The sequence below is a fragment of the Elephas maximus genome, chromosome 3 (assembly GCF_024166365.1).
Source record: "Elephas maximus indicus isolate mEleMax1 chromosome 3, mEleMax1 primary haplotype, whole genome shotgun sequence".
Classification (NCBI taxonomy): Eukaryota; Metazoa; Chordata; class Mammalia; order Proboscidea; family Elephantidae; genus Elephas; species Elephas maximus.
In genome coordinates, this window is record NC_064821.1 from 36,347,449 (window position 1) to 36,375,270 (window position 27,822).

The following is a 27,822-nucleotide window of genomic DNA, read 5'->3' on the forward strand; positions in this document are numbered from 1 at the left end:
GGCAGCACGCTCGTGCCGCTTCCGGCTCCGTGCTCGGTTCGCCCCTTCCCTGGTCTCCGCGCGCAGGGCTGAGAGCGGGTGCGGGCGTCGGCCGCGGTGACGTACGGTGGGCCGGCAGCCAATGGGGGGCGGGCTCGGCGCTGATGGACGGGGCGAGCGTCCAGTGGCGAGGCGCTGGCCGCACTTCCCGTCGGGGAGAGAGTGTAATATGGCGAAGACCTACGATTACCTGTTCAAGCTGCTGCTGATCGGGGACTCGGGGGTGGGGAAGACCTGTGTCCTGTTCCGCTTCTCCGAGGACGCCTTCAACTCCACCTTCATCTCCACCATAGGTAGCGTGGCCGGAGGGCGGCCGGGGGCACGGGAGGCTCGGGCCGGGCGCTCGCCTGAGGGGCCGGGACTGAGGGAGAGATCAGGGCGGACGGCCCTAGGGGTTCTTAGAGGCTCGAGGGGGCCCTTGGGACGACGACCAGCCACCTCCACCACCGTCGGGGATTCCCGGGCCCTGGGAGCAGTGGGGGGAGCCAAGTGCCCATTTTGCAGATGAGGAGACTGAGGCCCCGATCTTCAGCCCGCTCGTCGGGGAGTGTATGCCCTGGGCTGAGGTCTTCGCGCCTGTCATTGCGTTCAGTTCTTGCAGCAGCCCTCGAAGCCGTTCTTTGGGGGTCCCCATCTTACAGAAATGGAAACTGAGGCATAGGAAGTTAACTGTAGTGAAAGGACCATGTCAGCTGACTTCATTGACCATTTACTCTTTGCCAAGCGCTTTTTGCACGTTATCACCCTCTCTGCTGTCCTCTGGGTTAGGTGCTGTTGAGAGCCCCGTCTGCTGGGATGAGGAGTTTGAGGCTCAGGGAGAGAATAGGACTTGCCCAAGGTCACACAGTCGGTACGTGATGAGGGTGAGATTTGGACTCAAGTGTCTGACTTCAAAACTCAGGCCCAACCATGCCAAATAGATGCCAGCATGCACCTGCAGGACAGGCACAGGACCCCAGTCTGCACCTGTCCAGTTCCTAACCTTGGAGAGATCAGGGGCTGACCCTGTATCCTCCTTGGGTAAGTTTTCCTCTAGAAGGAATGATGACAGGGAATCAGGAGCTTTTACTTTCCTGCCTTCCATCCCTCAAGAGTGACAGCAATGGCTAGTGACAGCCGCTGCCCTGGAGCCTGTCATCACCAAGGTTATGCCAGGTAAAAGCCTCAATGAGAAACTGAAATCAGCCGCTCCCACAGACAGCCCTAACTGCCCTGTTGCAAGGCCCAGGACACAAGTTGTCACTTTGAGAAACAGCCTTTTCCACAGAGCCAGCCCACGTGGTGGTTGAACAGAACCGGCCTGTTACATCTTGGCTCTGACATCCATCAAAGTGAAGCTGGCTTCTCTTTGTGCCACAAAAATTTCATTGCTTACATTAAAAAGTTCTACTGGGAATAGCACAGATTAAGTGAAGTAGCTTTGCATGGTAGTGGGGATGTGGGGGACAGTCACTAAACTGAGGTTGTTGCTGTTAGCTGCTGTCAAGTGAGCCCCAACCCACAGTGACCTCACACACGCGGGAATGAAATGCTGCCCCGCCCTGCACCATTCTGATGATTGGTTGCAGATTGGACCACTGGGATCCATAGGGTTTTCACCAGCTGACTTTCAGAAGTTGATCACCAAGTCTTTCTTCCTAGTTTATCTTAGTCTAGAAGTTCTGCTGGAACCTGTTCAGCACCATAGCCACACACAAGCCTCCACTGACAGATGGGTGCTGGCTGTGCACGAGGTGTATTGGTTGAGAATTGAACGCAGGTCTCCCACGTGGAAGGTGAGAATTCTACCAGGTGTCAGGTAGAGAGAATTAGACTGGAAGCCATCAGACCTGGTGTCCTATTGCTGTTTGCCCTTGAATAAGCCACTTGATTTCTCTCAGCTGTTTCTTCTCATGAGGGGTAGTGCCCTCGTCTTGGCCAGTGTCCTGGTGGCCAAGGATCAGAATTATATGATGACTAAGGGATTGTTGTCACTGCCAGGGGCTGCCTAGCAGAAGCAGAATGGCTCCTGCAAGGACAGCATCTCACCCTGGGGCACAGGTGTATCTGAATCCTCCCACTTCCCCCACCCCAAGTTCAAACCCTGGGATGGCCCTTGCCTCCCTTCCAAACCAGGAAGTGGCCTTAACTCCTGGCAGACTGTGGCTTGATCTCAACCCATATCGTGCTAATCTTGAGCGCTGGTGAGCTCGATTCCGGCATTAGATTTTTTTATTTGGTTTTTAATTTTTGATCAGAAAACCCAATCAAACATTTGAGGGCTCCAAGGAGGCTGGCTTCCTCCATTTACAGACAAGGAGACCAGGCCCAGAGAGAGGAGAAAACTTGCCCAGGGTCGTACAGGGAGTTGGAAGTGGGCGTTGAACCCAGGACCCCTCCCTCCTGCCCCAGTCTTCTGTTCATTGCATTTGTAGCCTGCTGCAGCCCTCTGTCTTCTTTTGTTGTTGTTAGTTGACACAAGACAACCCTCTATGTGCAGAGTAAAACTGCTCCGTAGGGTTTTCAAGGCTGTAACCTTTCAGAGGAAACCCTGGTGGCATAGTGGTTAAGTGTTAATGGCTGCTAACCAAAGGGTTGTCAGTTCGAATCCACCAGGCACTCCTTGGAAACTGTGGGGCAGTTCTACCCTATCCTATAGGGTTGCTATGAGTCTTAATTGACTTGACAGCACTGGGTTTGGTTTTTTGGTTTTAGCCTTTCAGAAGTAGATCACTAAGCCTGTCTGCCAGGGTGCCTTTGGGTGAACTCAAACTGTCAGCCTTGTGGCTAGTAGTCAAGCACTTAACCATTTGCACCACCCAGGTCACCTTCTAGGAGAGTTTAATTGAGCTCGACCTTGAAGTTATGGCCTCATAATCATTAGGCCTCATAAAGTTTACACTTCCTAATCAAATGGGGTGTGTTCGTAATACCCAGAAGTGTGGGGCAGAGTGTTGTCTCAGAGCTCCACCAATCAGGCAGGGCTGCTTTCTTTCGTGGACCCCTGTCTCTCTGCATCAGGAGGTGGGGAAGGTTTGGGGTAGAGTCAGCTCTGGGCTGCTGAACTCTGAAATACAGCTTCATGCCAAGACAATCCTGTGTTGGCACCGCCTGTTCCTCTGGGTTTTCCTCGTAGATCAGAGATTGAGTGCCTGTTCATTTTCTGCCTGGATGACATTTTGCCAAAGCCTATCTCTTCCCATACGCTCCACTGATCGTTTGTGGTGGGAACTTGGCCCTGTGGCTCCTGGAGCCAGTTCTCAGCTGCCTGGCTCAGCCTCTAACACTTCCTTGGGGACCGATCATTCCTCCTGTTAGGTGGATGGCTGATGAGAAAGTGCGTCCTATGCTGAACAGCATCGCGTAGACCCTGTTGCTTGTCATTCTTTGATCCTGCCACCTTTCACAGAGGCCCACTGTGGACCAGGCATCTGCCCCAGTGCAGGGCTGCAGGGAAGAAGCAATTGATTGAGGGAGGCAGAAATGTCATGAGGCTATAGTCACAATGTGTGTATGCAGGACTGGGCAGGCAGCTTCCAACACGTCTCCAGCCCCCCAAAAATAACGTCACCGAGTCAGCTCCGATTCATGGTGACCCCATGTGTTTCAGAGTAGAACTGCCCTGTAGGATTTTCTTGGCTATAATCATTACAGAAGCAGATCACCAGGCCTTTCTTCTGCAGCACCACTGGGTGGGTTTGAACCACCAACCTTTATGTTAGCAGTCAAGCACAAACCATCTGCACCACCCAGGAACCTTCTTCTGCCCCTGCCATTGGGTTTAGTCATGGAGACACAGCAGTGCTGAGGACATGTTGAGTCTCTGCCCTCAGAGAGGTTATGTTCCTGTCAGGACAGTTAGGCTGATCTTCCTCTTGGTCTCCAGGACAGCCCCTGAGGAGGACAAGGACATAATTACATCCCCGTTGTGGGGTTTAGAGGGTCAAGGAAGGCCTTGCTTCTCAGGCTGGAGGTTAGGACACTCTGTGGGCAGTGGCTGGGCTTGACCATTTCTGCACCACAAGCCATGGAGATTGGTAAGGTCCACTCCAAGTTCATGAAACAGACAAATACACGATGTCAAGGAGTTACAAATGCTGCACGGAACAAAAGCAGGGTTACCAGTTGCCATCAAGTGGATTCTGACTTATGATTCCACGTGTTACAGAGTAGAACTGCTCCAAAGGGTTTTTAAGACTGATCCTTCAGAAGCAGGTTGCCAGGACTTTCTTCCACAGTGCCACTGAGTGGGTTCGAACCACCCACCTTTCAGTTAGCAGTCGAGCACAAACCATTTGTACCGCCCAGGGACTTTAAAAGCAGGGTAAGGGATAAGAGAACAAGGCTGGTCAGGGAAGGCTCCCCAGTGCAGTGACCAGCAGGAACCTGAGTGAGTTGAGGGAAGCCAGGCAGCTGTGGAAGGAAAGAACATTCCAGGAGAAGGAAGAGCCAGTGGAAAAGCCCCTAGGCAGGAGCAGGTTTGGAATGTTCAGGAAAGAGCCAGGGGGCGGGAGCCAAGGCACCATGGGCAGAGGGACCACCAGCATAGACAGGGCAACAGTTTGCGTTTTATTCTGGAAGGGGGGAGCTGTCAGGAGGTATTTGTTGTGTGTGGGGTTTTTTTTTTTTTCTTTAACAGTTTTATTGAGGTATAATTCACATACCATACAAGTCACCGTTTTAAAGTGCACACTTCAGTGGCTTTTAGTCTGTTCACCATGTTGTACAGCCACCACCTCTGTCTAGTTCCAGAACATTCTCATCACCCCAAAAGGAGAACCTTGTGCATGTTAGCAGTCACTCATTCTCCTCCCCCAGCCCCTGGCGACCACTAATCTGCTTTCTGGCTCTGTGGATTTGCCTGTTCTGGACATTACATGTAAATGGAACAGACACTGTGTGCCTTTTGTGTCTGACTTCTTTCACTGAGCGTCGTGTTTTCAAGGTTCATTCTTTTTTGTGGCCAAATAATATCCTGTTGTGTGGAGGAACCAAACTGTGTTTATTCCTCCATCCAGTGATGGGTGCACTGGAAGGTTTGGAGTGGAGGTTAGGTTTGTTCTGAGATTAGAGGTATAGTTTTGAAGGTCTCACCGTGAAGTAGGGAGCAAGCTGAAGGGACACAGGAGGGACATTAGGAGGCTGCCGAGGCCACACTGGTGAAAAGGAATCCAACCTGGTACCCAGGATGAGAGGAGGGCTGAGCCAGGAAGGCTTCCTGAGAGCTGAGGTCTGACCAAGGCCTTGGAGGAGGAGATGTGTGCATGCTGACGGGCGTGGGACCACCCACACAGAAGGAGCAGCACGTGCAAAGGCTGAGAGGAAGGGCCTGAGCACCTCAGAGGGCAAGGTGGAGAGACGGCACCTCTGGGCTGCACAGGGCTTACACGCTAGGCTCTTACTGAAACCCGCTCTAAGCACGGCTGCCTCGGGCTGGGAGGTAGGCACAGGGGCAGCAGCGAGGGCAGAAAGCCAAGCTTTGGAATTGAGCCTACCTGCATTTGGCTGCCAGCCCTGCCACTTGCAGGCTTCACTCTGGGCAATGGCTTTTGGCCCTGTGAGCCTAGAGTTCCCCTCCGGTGGAGGAACAGGTAGCTCCAGATGCCTCCAGACCTGCGTGGATTCCTAGGTCTATAAGTTCAGTGCCTAGCTGGTACCTGCGGCAGGCACTCCAGGGGCTGTTACCTGCCCAGGTTGGCAGTGTCTCTCCTGTGGTTGGCACACTGGGGGGTTGTTACCTGCCCTGGCCAGCAATGCCCCCTTCTGTGGGGGTACTCTGAAATCTAGGGATGCTGTTATCTGCCTGGGTTGGTAGTGCCACCATCTATAAGGGTCCTCTGAAATCCAGGGGGGCTGTTACCTGCCCAGGTCAGCAGTGCCCCTCCCATGGCAGGTGCTCCGGAATCCAGGGGGGATGTTACCTGCCCAGATCAGCAGCACCCTTTCTGACACAGCTTGGGAAATGGCTGAAAATGATGTGCCTTTTTCCTTTTCTTTCAGGAATTGACTTTAAAATCAGAACCATAGAGCTTGATGGCAAGAGAATCAAACTGCAGATATGGTAAGATCCATGTTTCTTTGTTGGCCCCTTTGTCTGGCAAGCACTTCAAGCCAGATGCACCTGGTGTCCCCGCTCCAGCCCCTGTGGCTATGATCTTGATCTTCAGACACCCCTCACGTCTCATACCCAGTGCAGGGAGCTGTGCTCTAGATTCTGGATCAGCACCTTCTGAGGACGTGACTGTCCCATCCGGGTTAGCTCAGCATTCCATCCTGGGTAAAACCTGGCTCTTCTGTGGGCCATGGCCACAGAGCTGACCTATTCCCCTTGAACCTGGGGTTGTGTCCCCCATGCCAGGCAGAGGGGCTCCTGAAGCCTGCAGGGCAGGGAGGCACCCTTTCTTAGTTTCTTGGGGCTGCTAAAACAGAAGTACCACAAGTGGGTGGCTTTAAAGAACAAGAATTTATTTCCTCTCAGTTCTGGAGGACACAAGTCTGAATTCAGGGCATTAGCTCTAGGGGAAGGTCCTTCTTTATCTCCTTCAGCTTCTAGTAGCTGCCTGGTGTTCCTTGCCATTCTTCGGCTTGTAGATGGGTCCTCACATGGCATCTGTCTTCCACCTGTGTGTGTCTTGTGTCTATTCCGCTCTGCTTATAAGACACCACACAGAAGTAATTAGTTTTAGGACATACCCTACGCTGGCATAACCTCATTAACAAAACAAAAGAAAACCCTATTTCTAAAACCAGTTTCCCTTGAGTAGACTCCTACTCACAGTGACCTCGTGTATGCCATAGTATAACTGTGCTTCATTAAGGTTTTCAGTGGCTGATTTTTCAGAAGTAGATTGCCAGGCCTTTCTTCCAGGCTACCTCTGGGTGGACTTGAATTGCCAACATTTCAGTTTGCGGCTGAGCACTTAACCGTTTGCACCACCCAGGGGCTCCCAAATAGGGTCATAATAATATGTACCAGGGTTAGGAGTTTAACAAACATTTTGGAGGTGGGGACCGAATTCAACCCATAACAGGCCCCAGCCCAGGAGTTCCCTCCTAGCCCCGTCAGCTTGCTGAGGGAGGTTTGACATCACATCCTCTTTTCTCTCCTGGGGAAGCCCAGGCCTCGCTTCCTAGCAGGCTGACCTGAAATTCCGGAATTGAAATTAAGCTGAAGCTAGGCCTGGTACCAAGACCTGTTTCTATTCATCAGAGCTCGAGAACGACTTCCTGGGCCCTAATAACACGAGGCAAGACCTGAGTCTCAGAGTTCCCTTTACTGGTACTGGCTCTGGTCCGCCACCCGCTGCACCGTGCAGACTGATTCCACATGGTCAATCACAGGGGAGTCAGGCCCTGCATCTATATACCTTGCCCAGCGCCCCACTATGAGCAGTGTGATAAGGAGAAGTGATGTCTGGGAGTATGGCACAGTCCCTATAGGCCAGGCAGGTGCCAGAACTGGGAATGGCGTGCCCACAAGTCTCAGCTGTCACCTCAACTCCCGGTAACATTCACTTTTGAAGCTGACCTCAGATCCCAGATCTGGAAGAGGTCTAATGCCTTGTCCATCCCCCACCCTGGGCAGTCAGTTGGCTGCTCGCCAGTGTGGGCGTTAGCAGCTGTGGATGTTCCTCCACTTCTTGACACGCTGGCTCCCCAGCAGCCTTTGTGCCCAAGTCCAAAGGCGCACCATCGCAGCCACAGAGTTTCACTTTCCTCCCCTCCTGACTTCCTTCTTGTCTTAGTTATCCAGTGCTGCTGTAACAGAAATACCACAAGTGGAGGGCTTTAACAAATTTATTCCCTCACAGTCTAGGAGGCCAGAGTCTGAATTCAGAGTGCTGGCTCTAGGGGAAGGCTTTCCCTCTTGGCTCTGGAGGAAGGTCCTTGTTTCTTCTGAGCTTCTGCTCCTGGGTGATCTTCATGTGGCCTGGCATCTTTCTTCCCCTATCTCTGCTTGCTAGTTGGCATTTAATATCTTTTATATCTCAAAAGAGATTGATTCAAGACACACCTTATGCTAATCTTTTTTTTCCTTTTTTAATTGTGCTTTAAGTGACAGTTTACAAATGAAGTCAGTCTCTCATACGAAAATTTATATACACCTTGCTGTGTTCTCCTAGTTCTTTCTCCAATGAGACAGCACACTCCTTCTCTCCACCTTGTATTCCCCATGTCCATTCACCCAGCTTCTGTCCCCCTGTGCTCTCTCATCTCCCCTCCAGACAGGAACTGCCCACAAAGTCTCATGTGTCTACTTGAGCCAAGAAACTCACTCTTCACCAGTGTCATTTTCTGTCCCATATTCCAGCCCAATCCCTGTCTGAAGAGTTGGCTTTGGGAATGGTTCCTGTCTTGGGCTAACAGAAGGTCCAGGGACCATGACCTCCAGGGTCCTTCTAGTCTCAGTCAGACCATTAAGTCTGGTCTTTTCATGAGAATTTGGGGTCTGCATCCCACTGCTCTCCTGCTCCCTCAGGGGTTCTCTGTTGTGTTCCCTGTCAGGGCAGTCATCAGTTGTAGCCTGGCACCATCTAGCTCTTCTGGTCTCAGGCTGATGTAGTCCCTGGTTTATGTGGCCCTTTCTGTCTCTTGGGCCCATAATTACCTTGTGTCTTTAATATTCTTCATTCTCCTTTGCTCCAGGTGGTTGAGACCAATTGATGCATCTTAGATGGCCGCTTGCTAGTGTTTAAGACCCCAGACGCCAGTCTCCAGAGTGGAATGCAGAATGTTTTCTTAATAGATTTTATTATGTCAATTGACCTAGATGTCCTCTGAAACCATGGTCCCCAGACCCCCACCCCTGCTACTCTGGCCTTCGAAGCATTCGGTTTATTCAGGAAACTTCTTTGCTTTTGGTTTAGTCCTGTTGTGCTGACCTCGCCTGTATTGTGTGTTGTCTTTCCCTTTACCTAAAATAGTTTTTGTCTACCATCTAATTAGTGAATATCTCTCTCCCTCCCTTTCCACCTTCGTAACCATCAAAGAATATTTTTTTCTGTGTTTAAACTATTTCTTGAGTTCCTATAATAGTGGTCTCACACAGTATTTGTCCTTTTGCAACTGACTAATTTCACTCGGCATAATGCCTTCCAGATTGCTCCACGTTATGAAATGTTTCACGGATTCGTCATTGTTCTTTATCGATGCGTAGCGTTCCATTGTGTGAATGTACCGTAATTTATTTATCCATTCATCCGTTGATGGGCACCTTGGTTGCTTCCATCTTTTTGCTGTTGTAAACAGTACTGCAGTGAACATGGGTGTGCGTGTATCTGTTTGTGTAAAGGCTCTTATTTCTCTAGGATATATTCCAAGGAGTGGGATTGCTGGATCGTATGGTAGTTCTATTTCTAGCTTTTTAAGGAAGCGTCAAATCGATTTCCAAAGTGGTTGTACCATTTTACATTGCCACCAGCAGTGTATAAGTGTTCCAGTCTCCACAACCTCTCCAACATTTATTGTTTTGTGCTTTTTGGATTAATGCCAGCCTTGTTGGAGTGAGATGACCCTATGCTAACCTTGTCTCATTAACATAACAAAAATAACTGATTTCCGAATAGGATTGCAACCATAAGCATAAACCAAAAAACCCACTGCCTTAGAGTCGATTCTGACTTATAGCTATAGCGACCCTAGAGGACAGAGTACAGCTGCCCCATAGGGTTTCCAAGGCTGTAAATCTTTATGGAAGCAGACTGCTATGTCTTTCTCCCATGGAGCAACTGGTAGGTTTGAACCGCTGACCTTTTGGTTAGCAGCAAATGCTTTAACCACTGTGCCACCAGGGCTCTTTCACCACAGACGTGTTGTTAGGTGCCACTGAGGAGGTTCCAACTCCTAGCGACCCCGTGTGCAGCAAAACGAAACACTGCCTGGTCCTGTGCTGGATCGTTGCTGTGTTTGAGCCCATTGTTACAGCCACCGTGTCGGCCCATCTCATCGAGGGTGATCCTCTTTTCACTGACCCTCTACTTTACCAAGCATGATGTCCTTCTCCAGGGACTGGTCCCTCCTGATAATATGTCCAGAGTATGTGAGATAAAGTCTTGACATCCTTGCTACCAGACAGCACTCTGGCTGTATGTACACAGGCATATAGATTAGGATTTACAACACATATTTTTTGGGAGACACAATTCAACGCATAGCACTCCTTCTGTTATCGGGCCTGGCAGGGTTGGTAGTGTTCATAAAGCTCCTCTAGATGAGACAGAAATGCAGCTTGCATCCTGGGGACCAGCAAGAGGACCACGATTGAGAATAAAGTGAATCTTTATAGCTCCTGTTAACAGTGTCCCAAAGTCAGGCGACCCCTTAGGTAAGACCCTTCTGGGTAGGCCAGTCATACAGGGCTCTCCAGGGGCACGTGGGGACACGGCAAGAGCCCTGGACCCCAAGACCAAGACGTGGGCTCTTTCCCTGGCTCTGCTATTAGTCAGTTAGGTCACCTTTAAATAAAGCACTGAATACCTCTTGTGCCGGGACTTAGGCAAGACCCAGTCCTGTCTTACGTCGTGCAACAGGTATACCTGCCTGTACAGTACAGGTAAGGAAGGACCTTCCTCTCACCTGAACCAAGGTAGTGTGCGTGAAAGTGCTGCCCGTGCCATCCTTCTGGCCACCCAAGCCATGAGAGCTCTATTCCTGTATCCCGTGGCCAGCCCTTCGCACACACGCAGCTGTAGATCTTCAAGAATAATGTCCGTGGGAGTGCCCTGGGGCTGCCCTAACAAATGACCACAACGGGTGGCTTAAAACAACAGAAATGTATTCTCTCACAGTCTGGAGGCCAAAAGTCTGAAATCAAGGTTTCAGCCAGGCCTTTGCACTGGTTTCTGCAGGGCTGCGCTCCCCCTGGAGGCTCTAGGGAAGGTTCCTTCCTTATCTCTTCCAGCTTCTAGTGACTCGAGCCATCCCTGGGCTTGTGGCTGCATCACTCCACTCTCTGCTCTGTGTCTCTTTCCCTCTTCTAGCATGGGCACCAGATAATTAGATTTGGGGCACACCTGGTCGAGAATGATTCTCATTAACCTGATTACATCTGCAGAGACCCTGTCTCCAAACAAAGTCACATTCTCTGGTAGTGGGGTTAGGACTTGAACGTTTCTTGTTTGGGAAACAGTTCAACCCATAACAGTGTCCAGCTTTGGCTCCTTTGTGACTAGAAACTCTGAGGAGGAGTCCAGAAAGCAAAGGGGATAAATCACATAGTCTGGAGTTTGAGCGATGGCCTTACCACAGCCCCAGCTTGTGACACAGCATGTCCTTAACCTTCATTTTAAACCAGGGCTCATCAAGGGCCTGCCTCACAGTGGGAGGACAGTTGCGATGGCCCATGGAAAGCTGGGTGTCCGGGTGAAAGTCCCGCAGTCCTGCTCTGACACCTCTTCTTCTCCATTCAGGGACACAGCTGGCCAGGAGCGGTTCCGGACGATCACCACAGCCTACTACCGGGGCGCGATGGTATGGATGGCGTGCTTTAGTCAGAATGAACAGCCCTGCCTTCCACATGAAGCCTTGGTGTTTCTGGGGAGCATGTGATCGGGCTGGGGCGGGTGGGGGTTGCTCCCAATCCCTCCTAAGAGGATCATGTGCGCCACCTCCACCCCATCTCCAGATATCCCCCTGGCTGCCCATGGTGTAGGTAAAGTGGAAACATCATTCTTTGGGAACGGGGTGGAGTCAGGAAGCCAGTTCTTCTAGGTGAGGTAGATGGAATTGGAGGCAGCCGGCATGCCCCAACACTTAGGAGCGTTAGCGCAGCCCGCGTCAGCCAGGATGGAATTTGCAACCAGCAGCCTGAGATCCTCCAGGAGCCAACTTGCCCAGTGTTGTTGGCATTAGGCTGGTTGCCTAGGCCCACGGCATGTGATGTGCATGATAGGAGGATGCGTTCACTCACCCCTCAAGTATTTGTCAGGCCCCTTCTCCAGGCCAGGCCTCTACTAGACCAGTGGGCAGCAGGCCCAAACGGGTTAGGAACATGTGGGGCCTGGGAGCGCCATCTCCTTATTAGAAAAAGGAATGGTCAACGGACTCTCTCCCAGGCAACTTCATGGGTGAAATGGTCACTTCTCCCCGCAAGTCTAGACGGTTTCCGTAGCAGCCCCATGACTTGACTGTGTAGGTCCTCATTCCCTCTAGACCGTGAGCATGGCGAGAGCAGGGTCACGCTGTGGTCACCACCTCTTGCCTCCTGCCCAGAAGTACACTGGGTGGGGCACGGGCGTGGGCGGCAAAACTGAGCAGGGCACTGAGCGTTTGGAGTGCTGCCACCATGTCTGAGACAGAGTAGAAACTCAGTCGGGTGGGCCACAACCTTAGCGCTCCTCATTAAAATTGAGTTCCTTGTTTGCCCTCACGTCCATGTGCTTTGGGAGAGTGGGTGGGGGCCTCAGGCCCTGGACAGAGCTGGAGGGCCTCCTGTGAGGGTGCATCCCTCTCTGGGCTGGTGTAGCCACCCTGGCCCCGTTACCGAGCCTGTTCCCTATGCCAGGTCCTAGGCCTGGGTCTTTACCCGCTTTCTCTCCTTGTGTATTGGCTATAAACCTCCCCTCCCACCCCCGTGTGGGGGTGTCCTTTCCATCTTAAGACAGAGAGCCCGAGACTCAAGTGCACCCAGAGGGTAAAAGGCAGGACCAGTTCTAGGCCCTGCTCTCTGTCTGTCCCCAGCATCCACATCCTCAACCTCCACTTCCACCTTCACCAGTACCAGGCAAGACTGGACAGAACCACCTCCAGGACCCTGTACAGCACCAAGGTTATCGTGGTTCGATCCTCCTTGTTAGCTGCCGTCGATTCAGCCCCCAACTTATGGCAGGTGACCCCATGCACAACGGAATGAAACACTGCCTGGTCCTGTACCATCCCCATGATGGGTTACAGATGAGACTGTTGTGATCCATAGTGTTTTCTTTGGCTGATTTTCAGAAGTAGATCGCCAGACCTTTCTTCCTAGTCCATCTTAGCTTGGAATCTCTGCTAAAACCTGTTCAGCATCATAGCAACACACAGGTCTCCACAGACAGATGGGTGGTGGCTGCACAGGAGGGGCATCGGTGGGAATGGAACCCAGGTCTTCCACACGGAAGGCAAAATCTCTACCACTGAACCACCACAGAAACATCTAGACTAGTGTTTGACCAAACTTGGAGAGATGGGTGGTGGCTGCGCATGGGGCACGTTGGCCAGGAATCAAACCCAGGTCTCCCACGTGGAAGGCGAGAATTCTGCCACTGAACCACCACTGCCTCTCTTGATCCTCAGCCTATACTAACCCATATGGAAGCCCTAGCCACCTGTGGCTGTTCGCATTTAAATGAATTAAAAAATCCAGCTCCATTCACCCCAGCCACATTCTGAATGCTCAGGACCTGGGTGTGGCCATGGTGACTGTGGGGCAGTGCAGGTAGAGGACATCCTGGCATCATTCCTGTCAGTGCTGCACTTGCTCCCTCGGGCTAGAAATCCCGAATGCATTGGGGAGTGTGAGATGTCTTTTCCCAAAGGGTGGTGGTGTACCACTGATGTTAAAGACAGACCTGGGAGCTGTGTGCAGGCAGGGACCAGAAAACAGTCGCTTTGAAGCACCAAGGAGAGTCTCAAGGGTATCTAGGATAGGGTGGCGTGTTGTTTTCCTACTTCTGCCTCATCTGATTCATAGCAGCCCCATGTGTGTCGGAGTAGAATTGCTTCATATGGTTCTCCAGTGGCTCATTTTTCAGAACTCAGTCACCAAGCCTTTCTTCCAGAGGTGCCCCTGGGTAGACTTGAACCTCCAGCCTTTCAGTTAGCAGCCAGAGCACATTAACCATTTGCACCACCCAGGTGATTCACCTGCCCCCCGGTGATATGTAAAAATCAGGGAGTTTGGAGTTTTGGTAGCCATTAGAAGCTAGTCCTCAGGCAAAAAGAGGACCTCACAGCCCTCTGCATCTCTTGCTCCCTGGTGACGAGAGGGCAGCTGCTGGGCAGAGGCCCCAATGACATCTTGTCGACAGGTCTCCCTGCCAGTGTCTCCCACTCGCACTGGCTTGGCTGTGGGTGCGGTGGACCCCATGGGTCACTACAATCTTCTCCGAGCCTCCCCATCATCAGCCTCCATTATGTCCCCTGAACAAGGGCCCCAAACTGCATTTAAGGGGTCCTGGCCTTAGCTGGGGTTGTACCTGTCTGGGAGGCCAGTGTCATGTCCTCATGTTCACAGGGAGTTTACAGTCAAGTAGTCTGCCCTACCCCCATCTGGGAGGTTCTGTCACACACTCACCCACCTACCATTAACTACACACATAGGCGGTCTCCAAAATGTCTCAGCTTGCACCCGGTCAGCAGTGCCCCTTGAGGCTCCTAGACATAGGGCAAGGCCCCAGAGTAGGTGAAGGGTAGAGGAATAGTGAAATGTGGGCCTGGGCAGGGGAGCAGGCCACAGCCCTGCTGTGGCATGGGCTGGCAAGGGGCCCTGAGACCCAGAGCTTCACCGTAGTTGGGGCTAGTGGCTCCGTGAGGGCCAGCCTTCGGAGAAGCTCACGAGGACCTCATGAGAGACTGGTATATGGGCAGCACTTGGGTTTACTTGGTCCTTGTGGGGCCTGGGAGGTGCCTGAGAGTCTGAGAGGTCCTGGGGGCAGCCAGGGCATCGCCTTTCAGAGTCAGGTCTTAAAGGTCATGTCTCTCTGTACCTTGGGTTCCCCTGGGGTGAGGCAGGGGCATCTGCTTTTCCATGCAGTCCTCAGGACACAGTTGCCCTCGAGACAGGAGGGGCAGCGTATGCTCCCCCTTCCCCCTGCCGCACAGCCTCTGCCCACCGGAGGTGCACTTACACCACCTTCCCCGCAGGCTGGTGCCGTCACGGGCTCTACAGGACCTGCAGGCCAGCACCTGGGAACTGTTGGTCCTTGGCTCCAGCCCCCACACTGGCGGAGCCACTGGAAGGCACACTGGCTTTGGGGGTCCTCCAGTTGTGCCACTTGCTCCCCTGCATACCCGTGGGCAGGACCTGAACACCCCTGTATTTAGGTCTCTTATCCTCAGAGGGGGCTGGTGGGACCACTCAGCCAGGGCTTGTAAGGGTCAGTGCAATGCCTGCTGTGCGTGGTGGTCCCCAATGAGTAAAAGACTAATAGGGCACGATGCTGGATACCCAGAGCCTGAGAAGGGGCTTGGCTGGCAGGGTAAGTGGGAGGCATGGTGATGCCAAGCACAGCCCGGGAAGGGTCTGCTTGAGCCAGGTCGACACTCACTGTGAGATGTGGGGGCCAGATCGTCCTGCCTGTGGTGGGGGGCCATGGCGGGGCCAGGTCTGTGGTGGCAGGGTCACGTCAGGCCTGGCTAGAGCTCCTGAACAGGGCGGGGCTGAGGGGTGTGGAGGGAGTGGATCACCATGGGGCGGGCAGGCAGGGGCCACATGCTGGTGGGGAAGGGGTTCTGCCAGGACCCCTGCCCACCTCACACAGGCCACAAGCCCTCACCATCTCGCAGCTCCTCAGAGGCCCCCTTGCTCAGGAAGATTTCTGTCCCCCGCCCCCTACTCAGGGCATCATGCTGGTCTACGACATCACCAACGAGAAGTCTTTTGACAACATTCGGAACTGGATCCGGAACATTGAGGAGGTAAGCCTGGCTGGCTCTTCCCAGCGAGTGCCAGAACCTTCCACACATCCTGAGCTGAGCCCTCATGCCAGAGCTCCAGCTTCACAGAGGAGACACTGAGGCTCAGAGATGCTAAGCAGTCACTTGCCAAGAGCCCCACAGCCAGGGAGGCAGTGTTGGCCCCAAGGCCACATGCCAACTCAGCCATGCTTATGCAGGGGTTTTGAGTCTGGGCCTGTCCCATCGGCTCTGAGAGCCCACACCCCCATTGGGGCCGTTGGGTTTGGCCAGTTTCACAGTTGGAAGGGAAGGGCTAGACTAGCTTGAGGTCACTGTGAATATTTGGTGCTTTCTAGAAAGGGAAGGTTCTAGAACTGTCATGACCCTTGTATTTGGTGGGTGTGGTGCAAGGGCATGTCGGGTTGTACTTTGAGCCTCATTGAGGCAGGTGTGAGCACCTCTGATGGGCAGCTGGCTGTGTCTCGGGAGAGGAGACCTTGAACTCTGTGGCAAGGAGGAGGCCAGCCCTGCCTGCCATTCCTGCACCCCAAGATCGTGCCCTGACTGGACAGGCCTTCCCAGGCACAGCTCACAGCGGTAGTGACTAACCAGGTAGGGGGAGCTTCCGGTCCAAGGCAGCCAGAAAGGTCATCCACCTACGAAGCCTTGAGAAAGGTCGTGTCACTGCCGCCTAGGACTTGCCAACCACTCAACCAGGCTCCTCATGTGTGTGGGTGTAGCCGAGCCCCTGACCTGGGGTATCTCTGGGAGCAGGGTGAGGAGAGACCACCCACACTGATCTTCATGGGGCAAGGGTCTCCTGGGCAACAGGAAGTCAGGGCGGAGCGGAAGATGCTTCATGCAGACCAGATCACTGGTTTGAGGGAGGAGGTACCAGCCGGCATCCAGTGCTCCAGTAAGTGGGGGCCAGGAGGGTTTAATCAAGGAGAGTATGTACCCAGGGGTGAGGGCAGAGCCCAGGAGACTCCAGGAAGGCGGATCACCCAGGGCTGACACCAGTGGGAACTGCTTCCGCCCAGGCCCAGCTTGTCTTTGGAGCCCAGAGAGAGAGCCAGGGCAATGGGAGAAGGTACCAGGACAGCTGTGTGGCCCATGGCAGAGGGGCCAGGGAGGCAGGTGGGCAGATTGATCTGCCTCCTACCTGCCCATAGGCCAGCACCCTCCCCCTGCCAGCCCAGGGGCACCACAGGAGCCTCGTCAGCGGTCATCAGAGCAGATGTTCTCAGCAGCAGAGAGCATTCCAGCACATGCATGCTAGATGGGACGGCAGAGTCCTGATCCCAGCCGGACCCCTGGCCCCAACCTCGCGGTGGGGCGGTAGCCTCTGAGCTTCAGCTTGTGGTCTGTAAGAGGCTAGGGCACACTGTCCCACTAGCTCACTCTGGTTCCGGGTAGGCCACATTGGCCCAAGCACCAGCCTGTGGCCCAGGTTGCCCGCCTCAGCCATCACCGTTTGCCTTCTCACCCCAGCACGCCTCCGCTGATGTCGAAAAGATGATCCTTGGGAACAAGTGTGATGTGAACGACAAGAGACAGGTGTCCAAGGAACGAGGAGAGAAGGTGGGCCTGGCAACGGGGTGGGTGTAGCATGACAGGTCCCTGCATGGGGGCCCCCCATCTGGGTTTAGGGGAGGATCCTTCACCTTCGTTCCCAGGGCATTGGTCACCCACCTGTGTACATGCCACATGGAGGGAGGGTTGGATGCTTGCGCCCAGCCAGGCTGCAGGCAGGAGCATATACCATGGGAGCCTCTCACTGGGCTCCCCACATCCCCGGCAGCCCCAGGGCCTCCTACCCTGCCATTCTCAGCCTCTGCCATCTCCCCAGTCTCAGCACTATGATGGCACTACTGATGGACGTTGAGTGAATAGCCCCCAGGGCCACAGTGTCCACCCTACCCTGCAACTGCTTCACCACTCAAGGGCTGCACCTGCTGTGGCTCCAGTTAGTACCTGAGGAACAAGGGGCCAGGGCCTGGTGGCTCATGTATGTGTGTGTGTCCTTCTCCCCCAACCCTCCCCCTGCCACAGCTGGCCCTGGACTACGGGATCAAGTTCATGGAGACCAGCGCCAAGGCCAACATCAACGTGGAAAATGTGAGTCCCACTGCCTGCTGAGCTCTACCACAGGAGCCGACCTTAGACTCAGGGCGGGCACATCCCAAGCAGTGCCTGTGTCCCGGGCCCTAGTCTAGCCCCTGGGAATCAACCCCATGTCTGATAGCAGGCGCCGGCCCTGGGCTGGGCGCTTGGGCAGCCCCAGAAGCAAACAGCATGGTTTTATAGATGGGGAAACTGAGGCTTGGAGAGGCCCAGCTCAGACTCTTGGGATACCATGGGGCCACACCAACAGGCCTGAAGTACCAAGCAGCAAGTCAGGGCCCAGCTACCCTCCTCTCCTTGCAGCTGACCTGGCCCTTCCTTTCACCATTCCCAGGCAGCCTCCACTGTTCCCCCCAACCCCTTTCTGTGTCCCTCTGTGTGTTCTCTTCCTCTTTCACTCTGCTATCTGCCTGTCAGACTCCTCTTTACCCATCAGGGCCCAACCCAAATGCCCCCCAGAAAGTCTCTGCCACTCTGAGGAGGAGTGTTCCCAGCACCTTGAATCACTCTCCACGGCAGAATGTTCCATGTCTCGTGGTCATTTATTGAGATTCTGCTTCCTGCCAACCAGGGGTCCCTCACATGCAAACTCTTAAGTCTGGTTCATCTGTTTATCCCCCCTCCCCGGGCAGGTCATTTCATGGAGTGGGGTTAACAGATGCTCATCAGAGAGCGAACGAGGGAAGGCGGGACACACTCACGGGGCTGTGATAGAGGTGGCAGCCGGGGTTGGGCTAGCATGGGCCCCTCGCTGGGCTGAGAGGATGAACCTCCCCACATGCAGCCGGTGCTCCCTCAGGGGTCTCCAGCCCCATAAGCTGCCCCCAGGTAAGGCCCCATCCCTCTGTCTGCCCCTGACTGCCAGAAGGGGCCAGAGTGGACAGAGCGTGGGCCTTAAGGCACAGGGCTGGGTCCTCCTGTGTTAGTTAACCACAAGGTCCCTTGGAGAAGTCACTTGGCACCTGTGAGCCTCAGTTTCCTCTCTGGTCATTTGCACAAACTCACTGCACAGGGTTTTTGGCTTAGGGGAGGTACCCAAAAACCCAGCTGCCTTCAAGTTGACCCCAACTCACGGCGACCCCTTGAGTGTCAGAGTAGAAAACTGTGTTGCACAGTGTTTTCAGTGGCTGATTTTGCAGAAGTAGACCGCCAGGCCATTCTTTCAAAGTGCCTCTGGGTAGACTTGAACCTCCAACCTTTCAGTTAGCAGCTGAGCGTGTTCACCGCTTGCACCACCCAGGGGCTAACACCCTTCTTCCTCTACAGGCCTTCTTCACGCTCGCCAGAGACATCAAAGCAAAAATGGACAAAAAATTGGTGAGTCCTGTTGGGTCCTGATGTCCTCAGCCTAGGGCAGCATGCTTCCCAGGGCCCAGCCAGAGCCATGAGGCCACACTGGCAGGGTGGGGTTTGCAGGTGTGGATTGGAGCATTGCCTGCTGACCACCTGGATAGTCCTCAGTGCTGAGAACCAACCAGATAGACAGGCGAATGGGGAAAGACATACAGCCCTCCTGTCCCCCTGTTAGAAGGGTCATATAGACAAATGACTATGCCAGAGGAAGAAGAAAGGCTGCCCAGTCACAGACAGCGCTCATCCCAGGGTCCACATGTGACTGGCACCCTTGGTGATCCTGGTATCTGACAGCCACTGTCGTCATACTTTCTTACTCTCAAATTCTAATTTGTCTATTTTGTCTTTTCTTGCTCGTGCTTTTGGTGTCATATCTAAGAATCCATTGTTAAAAACCAGGTCACAAGGATGTTTTCTTCTAAGAGGTTTATAGTTTTAGATCTCATCTGTAGGTTGTTGATCCATTTTGGATTAATTTTTGTATATGTTGTGAGGTAGAGATCCAGCTTCATTCTTCTGCATGTGGAAATTCAGTTGTCCCAGCACATTTGTTTAAAGAAATTCTTCTTTCCCTGATGAGTGGGCTTCGCACCTTGTCAAAAATCAGTCAAACGTAGATGTATACGTTTATTTCTGGACTCTCAGTTTTATTCCATTGGTCTGTATGTCAGTTGATACACCAGTACCAGACGATTTTGGTTACTGTACCTTTGAAATCAGGAAGTGTGTGTCCTCCCAGTTCGTTCTTTTTCAAGATTGCCTTGGCTGTTTGAGACCCCTGATCATTGCATATAAATGTGAGGGTTAGCTTTTCCATTTCTGCAAAGAAGGCAGTTGGAAATTTGATGGTGATTGCATTGAATTTATAGATTGCTTTGGGTGGTATTGACAACTTGACAATATTGTCTTTCAGTCCACAGACAGGGAATGTCCTCCCATTTATTTAGATCTTTAACTTGTTTTAATAATGCTTTACAGTTTTCTGTGTGCAAGTCTTTCACCTTCCCAGTTAAATTTGTTCCTAGGATTATGAAAAAGAAAGGCCATGAAATAAAAATTGTCAAATTTGTAGGGAAAAAAAAGTTATTCCTAGATGCTGTATTTTTTAGATGCTGTTGTAAATGAAATTGTTAAACTTCCTTTGCAGAATGCTCCTTGTAAGTGTCCAACCTCAGATGCTAACAGTTGCACCAGCTCTGTCCGGCTTTTGGCATTCCAGCATTGTTCTGCCCGGCCCTCACTGTCCACCTTGCCCTGTGGTTCCTAGGTTTTGTTTATCACGTGAGCAATTTCATATTCTACAGCATCAGCATAAGTCGTTCTTCCCTTGCTGAATCTGACACTAGACTCTGGGGGTGTTTAGAGCAGAATTTAAATGTTATGGTGAGTCTTCCTCACTGGTTCCCAGCTAAGCTGTGCTCCTTGCCTGACAACCAAAACCAGACCAAACCAGTTGCCATCGAGTTGACTCCAACTCATAGCGACCCTATAGGACAGAGTAGAACTGCCTCATAGGGTTTCCAAGGCTGTAAATCTTTACAGAAGCAGACCACCACATCTTTCTCCCACAGTGCGCCTGGTGGGTTCAAACTGCCAACTTTTCAGTTAGCAGCCGAGTGCTAACCACTGTGCCGCTAGGGCTCCTCCTTGCCTGATAGAAGGGCAGAAAGCACTGTATTCGTGCTTTAGGCCTGATCAGATGAGCGTGTGTGTACGTAACACACAAAATACCATTCACGTAGCTCAAACCGGATGTAAAACCTGCATATTTCCACAACTCTTAAGATGCTGTGAACTGTAAGACGCATAATTGATTTAATAGCAGCTCTTGACCAAAATGGAGCCCTGGTGGCACAGTGGCTTTTGACCAAAATGGAGCCCTGGTGGCACAGTGGTTAAGAGCTTGGCTGCTGACCGAAAGAGTGGCAGTTGAGATCCACCAGCCACTCCTTGGAAACCTTATGGGGCAGTTCTACTCTGTCCTGTAGGGTCGTTATGAGTTGGAATCGACTCGACGGCAACAGATTTGGTTTTTCTTGGCGGAAGTGGTTAAGAGTCACTTTTGCAGTTATGCTCAACATCCCGGTGAGACTGTGATTTTCCGACCCTGCGCTTCCAGCACTGGTCTGTTGATTACCTGGAGAATGGTTTGATGTGCTGCCGCACAGCCCTCATCCTGTGGTTTCTTCTCCTTAATTGAATTTCAGGTCCCTGGCAGCAAAATCCCTCACCATTGCCTACCTCCTTTGTTTGCTGAGACTTCCAGATGGTCTCATGGTTACCTGCCTTTTGTAGCTATTGCGGCCAGCTCCGCCTGCCACCACTGGAGGGTGTGGTCCGTGCTGTCACAAAAAGCCCTGCCCTGCAGATGTCTTTCTTGTTAGTTGCCTTCACAGCAGCTCTGACTCTTGGTGATCCCATGTGTGTAGAATAGAACTGCTCTGCAGGATTTTCAAGGCTGTGACCTTTTGGAAGCAGATCCCCAGGCCTGTCTTCTGAGGTGCCTCTGTGGGTTCAAACTGCCAGCCTTTGGACTAGTAGTCGAGCCCTTAACCATTTGCGCCACTCAGGGACCCTGGCCCTGCCAATACCCACCCCAATCCCAAAGCAGCCCAGTGGCCCCACTGCATATAGAACAGACCCCCAGCCCCATGCCCGACCTCCCCAGCCCACCTGTTGTGGCTGCCCTGTATCTTCCCCCATTGTCCATCCACTCCAGCCTCACCCATCTTCCTGCTCCAGGAACAGCCCATGCCAGCCCGCAGTGCAGGGCTCTGCTACCTTTTCTTCCCTCCACCTGGAGTGCAACCTCTCACATTACTTTCCTGGGGCTGCCATAGCAAAAAACCAAAAACTTAGCAGCTTAAACAACACAGGTGTATTAACGTAACAGTTCAGAGGCCCAGAAGTCCCACATATGTCTCAAAGGACTAAAATCAAGGTGTCGGCAGGGCTGCGTTCCTTCTGGGACTCCAGGGGAGAATCCATTTCCTTCCCTTTTCCATTGTCTAGAGGCCACCCTCATGCTTGGCTTGTGACCCTTCCTTCATCTTGAGAGCCAGCAGCATAGCATCTCTCTGACCCTGCATCCATCATCGTCATATGGTTTTCTCTGACCACATCTGGGAAAGGCTCTCCACTTTTTCTTTCTCACCAATTCAGCATTTTCTACCTGTACGATTCGGTGACACTGATTACTTTCTTTGAGTTGTACACACATCCTTGCTGTCCTTTTCCAAACTATTCCACCACCGGTAAGAGAAACTTACTACCCCCTAAGCAGAAACTTCCCCTTCCCCTCCCTTCCAGCCCAGGTAACCTCTTAACAATGTTTGGTTTCTGTATGTTTTCTTATTTTATATAAGTGAGACTATACGGTATTTGTCTTTTTGCAACTGACTTATTCCACCCAACATGATGTTTTCACCGCTTATCCATGTCGTAGCATTCATCGAGACTTCATTTCTCTTTATGGCTGAGTAATTGTGTATCTATACCACATATTGTTTATCCATTCATCTGTGTCTGGACATTTTGGTTACTTCCACGTTTTGGCTGCTGTGAAAAGTGCTGCAGTGAACATTGGTGGACAGGTTTCTGTTTGCATTCCTGCTTCCACTTCTGGGTAGATACCTAGGATTGGGATTGCTGGGTCATATGGTAATTCTCTGTTCTGTTTTTTGAGGACCTGCCAAACAGTTTCCACAGTGGTTGCACCATTTTACATTTCTACCAGCAATAGATGAGGGTTCCATTTTCTCTACAATCTCACTAATACCTGTTTTTTCCTTTTTTTTTTATTTAATCGACATTCTTATGAGGTGAAGTGATCTCTTGTTACGGTCTTGATTTGCGTCTTCCCAATTGGAAACCCTGGTGGCTTAGCTTTTAAGAGCTACGGCTGCTAACCAGAAGGCTGGCAGTTCACATCCACTAGGTGCTCCTCGGAAACCATGGGGCAGCTCTACTCTGTCCTGTAGGGTCTCTATGAGTCGGAATCAACTCGACAGCAGTGGGTTTGTTTTTTTTGTTTTTTTTTTTGATTAATGGCTAGTGGTGTTGAGTATCTTTTCATGTGATTGTTGACCATTTCAGTATCCTCATTGGTGAAATGTTTGTTCAAGTCCTTTACTTATTTTTGACTGAGTTATCTTTTTGTTGTTAAGTTGTAGAAGTAGGGCCGCCATTTTTAAGGGCTGGTGGGATTTCATTGGGCCCACCTGGGTCATCCAGGATCCTCTCCCCATCTCAAGATCCTTAACTTCATCCCATCTGCAGAGTTCTTTTTGCCACGCCAGGAACCATATCCACAGCTTCCAGGGATTAGGGCATGGACACCCTGAGGGGCCATGTTCTGCCAGCCACGCCCCTGGGCCCTCCTGCATTTCAGTTTCATCACCTCACTTCCTGATATCTCTGTTCAGACATTGCTGTCAAAACACACCTCCCATGTCCCTGCAGCCACTTGCCTGCCTCCTTCCCCTCTAACTACTCCCCACTGTGGGGTCACCGCTTACCCCTTTGCCTGTGTAACTCCCATCCCCCGCAACGTGGCTGAGCTCCTAAGGCAGAGCCTCTTCTTGTCTGCCTCTGTGTGCCTGGAAAAGCACACATCATCATCGTCCACATTGCTAAAAAATTTATATAAGTTCAATTCCCAAAATGTAGAGAGAACTCATATCCCCAGTTTCCCACTCCTCCATTGTCATAACACCAGCCAGTTCTGTGGTACTTTCTGTCTCTAACCCTAACCACCCAGTGTTGGGTCTTCACAAATTAGGACTCCATCATTCAGCCCCTACCATATAGGGAAATGCCAGCCTTTCTGCTGGCTCTCACTGCTCCCGGTGGGTTCATTACTTCTCTAGAATGACTCACAAAATTCAGACAGTTACCATTTATTATAACTACAAGTGGCAAGACACATCAGTCATGTCCACAAGGCTTCCACTATCCCCGGGGAAATGCCTCACTCTCTCCCATGCATGGATGTTCTCACCAATCTAGGAAGCCTCCTTTAACTTCTGTGCTCTGGGCTTTTATTGGCTCATTGATAGTGATTGGGTGGGGGAGGGGGTCGTGACATAGACCGTGATTAACTGAATCCCTGAATATGTATGGCTGATTCCATCATGCCCCTCTTCCTTCCTGAGGTGTGCTGCCAGGGTAGGACCTGTGTAGCCCCTCCTCATTTACACCGTTTAAGTGTTGACTGGCTATTATACAAAACAAGGCATCTCACCTTTATTGCTGGCCAATTCCAAGGTTAGTTTTAGAAACCAGAGACAAAAGGCCCAATCGAGTTCTTTATCCCACAGGATTTGGTTGTTAGTTGTTGAACAAATTGAGGTTTTACCTAAGAACTGAGTGATGAGAAGGAGTTAGAGAAAAGGGAGGGGAGTCTTTCCATCAGAGTGAGGCAGGGGGAGATGAGAGGTGAGTTCCCAGGGTCCGCAGGGACTGGTCACGCAGAGGCTCTGAATTCCAGACTGTGGAATCGGAGGATCCCCTGGAAACAGTTGGGGGCATAGACGGGTCTTCAGTGGGGAACGAGCTGACAAGGTTAGACTTTAGATCTGGCATCACTCCCGCAGCATTGTGGACGGTGGATTAAGTGGAGGGGGCGAATTGCAGGGACACAGGGGCCATTCAGGTGTAACAGCAGGACCTTTAACTAGGCCTCTCTCCCCTGGACAGAGTCTTGCTGCTTCTCCTTGGCTACCTTGCTGGATGGGAAGAAGGGAAGAGGGGGTACGGGTGAATGAAGGAAGGAGATAAAGAAAAGAGTAGGATGGGTGAATAAATGATGATAAAGAATAGAAGGATAGTTGAATAAATAATTGAAAGAATGAATGGTTGGAGGGGGAGGGTGTGTAGTAGATGAAAATACATTTGTGGGCCTGTGAAAGAATGAATGGTCAACCGGACGGGGACAAGTATATGGGTTAGTGGTTGGTTGGCTGATTGAAAGTGGATGGATAGATGGATGGTTGAAAGGAGTCAGATGGATGAGAGGGAGGGGGCTGATGGATAGTTAGTCGAAAGGGAACAGGTTGGTAGGTGAATGGAGGGAGGGAGGGAACTGATGAATGGATAGACAGAAGGAAATGGATAAATGGATGATTGGTTGGAAGGGGACAGAGGGGCAGATGTAAAGAAGGGAGGGGACTGATGGATGAATGGAAGGAAAGAAGGGGATGGATCGATGGATAGATGGTAGAAGAAGATGGATGAATGCTTAGTTGAAAGGGATCAGGTGGGTGGTTCAAAGGACAGATGGGTGGTTGGTTGGAAGGAGACGGATGGATGAATGGTTGGTTGGAAGGGTGAGTGGAAGGAAGGGGATGGATGGGAGGCTGGAGGGGATTGATGGATGATGGTTTAAAGCAAAGTGATGGATGGTTGGTTGAAAGGGGACAGGTGGGTAGGTAGATGGATGGGAGGAGGGGGTACTGATGGGCGGATGGATGGAAGGAGGTGGATAGATCAGTAGATGGATGATGGAAGGGAATAATAGGTGGATGAGAAGAAGGAAGGAAGGGACTAATGGATGAATGCTTGGTTGAAAGGGGACAGGGGGATGGTTGGAAGGAGACAGATGGATGGATAATTAGTTGTAAGGGGACAGATAGGTAGTTGGTTGGAAGGTGGTGGATGGATGGTTTCTTGGAAGGGGATGAATGGATAGATGGGAGTATGGGAGATTGGTTGTTCGAAGGGGACAACAGAACAGGTGGATGGATGGTTGGTTGGTTAGAGAATGGACAGATGGATGGCTGGTTGGCTGATTGGTTAGTTGGTTAAGGGAGAGTGCCAATGCTCTGCCATAACCTCAGAAAATATTTTGTGACTTCAGGAAGGCAACAGCCCCCAGGGGAGCAACCAGGGAGTCAAAATCACACCAGACCAACAGAAGAGAAGCAGCTTCTTCCGATGTGACCTTCTGTGAGGGACGCCGCCTTACCTGAGCCATGCTCAGCTCAGCTGACTGTGCCTGTTCCGAGTGAGCCCCTTGCTCGGCTGGGGCCTCCCCTCTTCCTATGCCCGCCCACGCCGAGGCCATGGGCCCACGGCCCCCAGAACGAAATTGAGAAATTGTTTATTTTAGTAACTGCCTGGTCTCTCTCAGCTCTGGAGACGGAGTAAGTTAAGAATTTGCTATTTTTCCTGTGATGTTCACGGAGCGGGCCTGTGCGCCAAGTCAATAGGAAGGACGGTGCGGCAGCATGACCAGTGTCGGCAACAGCCCCGTGGAGGGCCCCCACTTTCAGCCCTCCATCCTTGGTCCTGCTGCAACACAGCTGGAGGCCCCCTGGCCAGCAAGGCCCCCGGTGTGGACTCCAGATGCCTTACACCTCCACCCTGAGAGCTCCAGGCCCGGGATACAGCCACCCAGCAACTCCGGCTCCCGCTCACCTCTGCTCTCGGTTCTGGATAAGTGACAAAACCCTCCCCACTGCGTCTCCTGTCTTTTTTTTTTTTTACTGTCAAACCAAAGGGAAGCACAAGTTAAGGAAAGCCCGTGCCAGCCGTCTAGAAAGGGAGAAGCATAGGTGGGTCTCCTGCCTGTAGCCTCCACAAGACCTACGGGCACCGCCGCAGTCCCTGCTGAAGAGGTGCTCTCAGTGGTTTCCACAAGCCATGGTGACCCTGAAAACACAGCAACGCCCGCCCACATGGTCGCCCGTGCGAGGATGCTGCCTGTCGACACCAAAATGGCCCCATTCCCTCTTCATCCTCCACTGTCTCCATATTGGAGAACCTTCCTCACTGAAATCTTCACTCCTTCAGATTCACCATGCCATGAAGTGATCCAGTCTTTGATCCCAGTGGCAGCGTCAGGGGGACCAGGTACGCCCACTCCTCAGGCCAGGCGGAGCACAGAACGGTTGCGCTGTCAGGGTGGAGACACACACATTCCACACAGCCAGGCCACTGCGTAGCTGCCTGGCAGCTCTGAGTGACACTCACTGGGTTCTGTGTCAGCAGCTCCCTAAAGACTGCGTGACCCGGACCACGTGGCCAGTTGGGTGTCACCAAGGTACCTTTCCTTGGTTCCGTCTCTTTGTCTTCCCCCTTCTCCCAAGCTGCTGTCAGTCCAAGTCATTGGCATCATAGTTCCTTCGTTTATGAATTAAAAACAACAAACCAGCAATAGTCTGTTCCCTGGAATCGCTAACATGCTCTGTTTACATCCATAAATGCACTTAAGGAAAACAAAACAAATTAAAACTCATTTTAAAGTTAATGACTCTTCCCATCCACTCTTTGCCTCTAGGCATGTGAGCGTATCGGGTTGGGGTGGGGGTTCTGAGGATGTCCTTTCTGAAAACACACAGCCTGATTTGGGATCTTTGTCCATTGCGAGTAGGATTGTGAAATGGTGCAGCCACTATGGAAAAGGGTTTGGCAGTTCCTCAGAAAGTGAACCATAGATTATCATATGACCCAGCAGTTCCACTCCTAGATATATACTCAGAAGAATTGAAAGCAGGAATGCAAGCAGACACTTGTACACCAATGTCTATAGCAGCATTATTCACAATAGCCAAAAGGTAAAAATAGCCTAAATGTCCATCAACAGGTGAATGAACAAACAAAATGTGGTCCTGGTCCATCCTTACAATGGAATGTTATTCAGCCATAAAGAGAAGTGAAGTCCTGATACATACCGCAACAAGGATGAGCCTCGAAAATATTGAGTGAAGTAAGTCAGTCACAAAAGGGAAAACA

At 51.8% G+C, this 27,822-nt stretch overlaps 1 protein-coding gene across 1 annotated transcript; it reads left to right on the forward strand.

Annotated features, from left to right (window-relative positions):
- Positions 1-174: 174 nt before the first annotated feature.
- RAB8A (RAB8A, member RAS oncogene family) lies at positions 175-27,331 on the forward strand. The gene is made up of 8 exons (XM_049877287.1): positions 175-332; positions 6,019-6,079; positions 11,427-11,487; positions 15,556-15,633; positions 17,104-17,193; positions 17,665-17,730; positions 19,003-19,053; positions 25,946-27,331. Exons 1-8 carry the CDS (start codon positions 209-211, stop codon positions 26,036-26,038), a joined length of 624 nt encoding a protein of 207 aa, XP_049733244.1. The 5' UTR covers positions 175-208; the 3' UTR covers positions 26,039-27,331.
- The last annotated feature ends 491 nt before the right edge of the window (positions 27,332-27,822 follow it).

Excerpts from the sequence above, each read along its gene's own strand:
- RAB8A (XM_049877287.1), top strand. The coding sequence starts at position 209 with ATGGCGAAGACCTACGATTACCTGTTCAAGCTGCTGCTGATCGGGGAC. Across the intron at positions 333-6,018 it reads CACCTTCATCTCCACCATAG|GAATTGACTTTAAAATCAGA; the intron begins GTAGCGTGGCCG and ends CTTTTCTTTCAG. Across the intron at positions 17,731-19,002 it reads CCAACATCAACGTGGAAAAT|GCCTTCTTCACGCTCGCCAG; the intron begins GTGAGTCCCACT and ends CTTCCTCTACAG.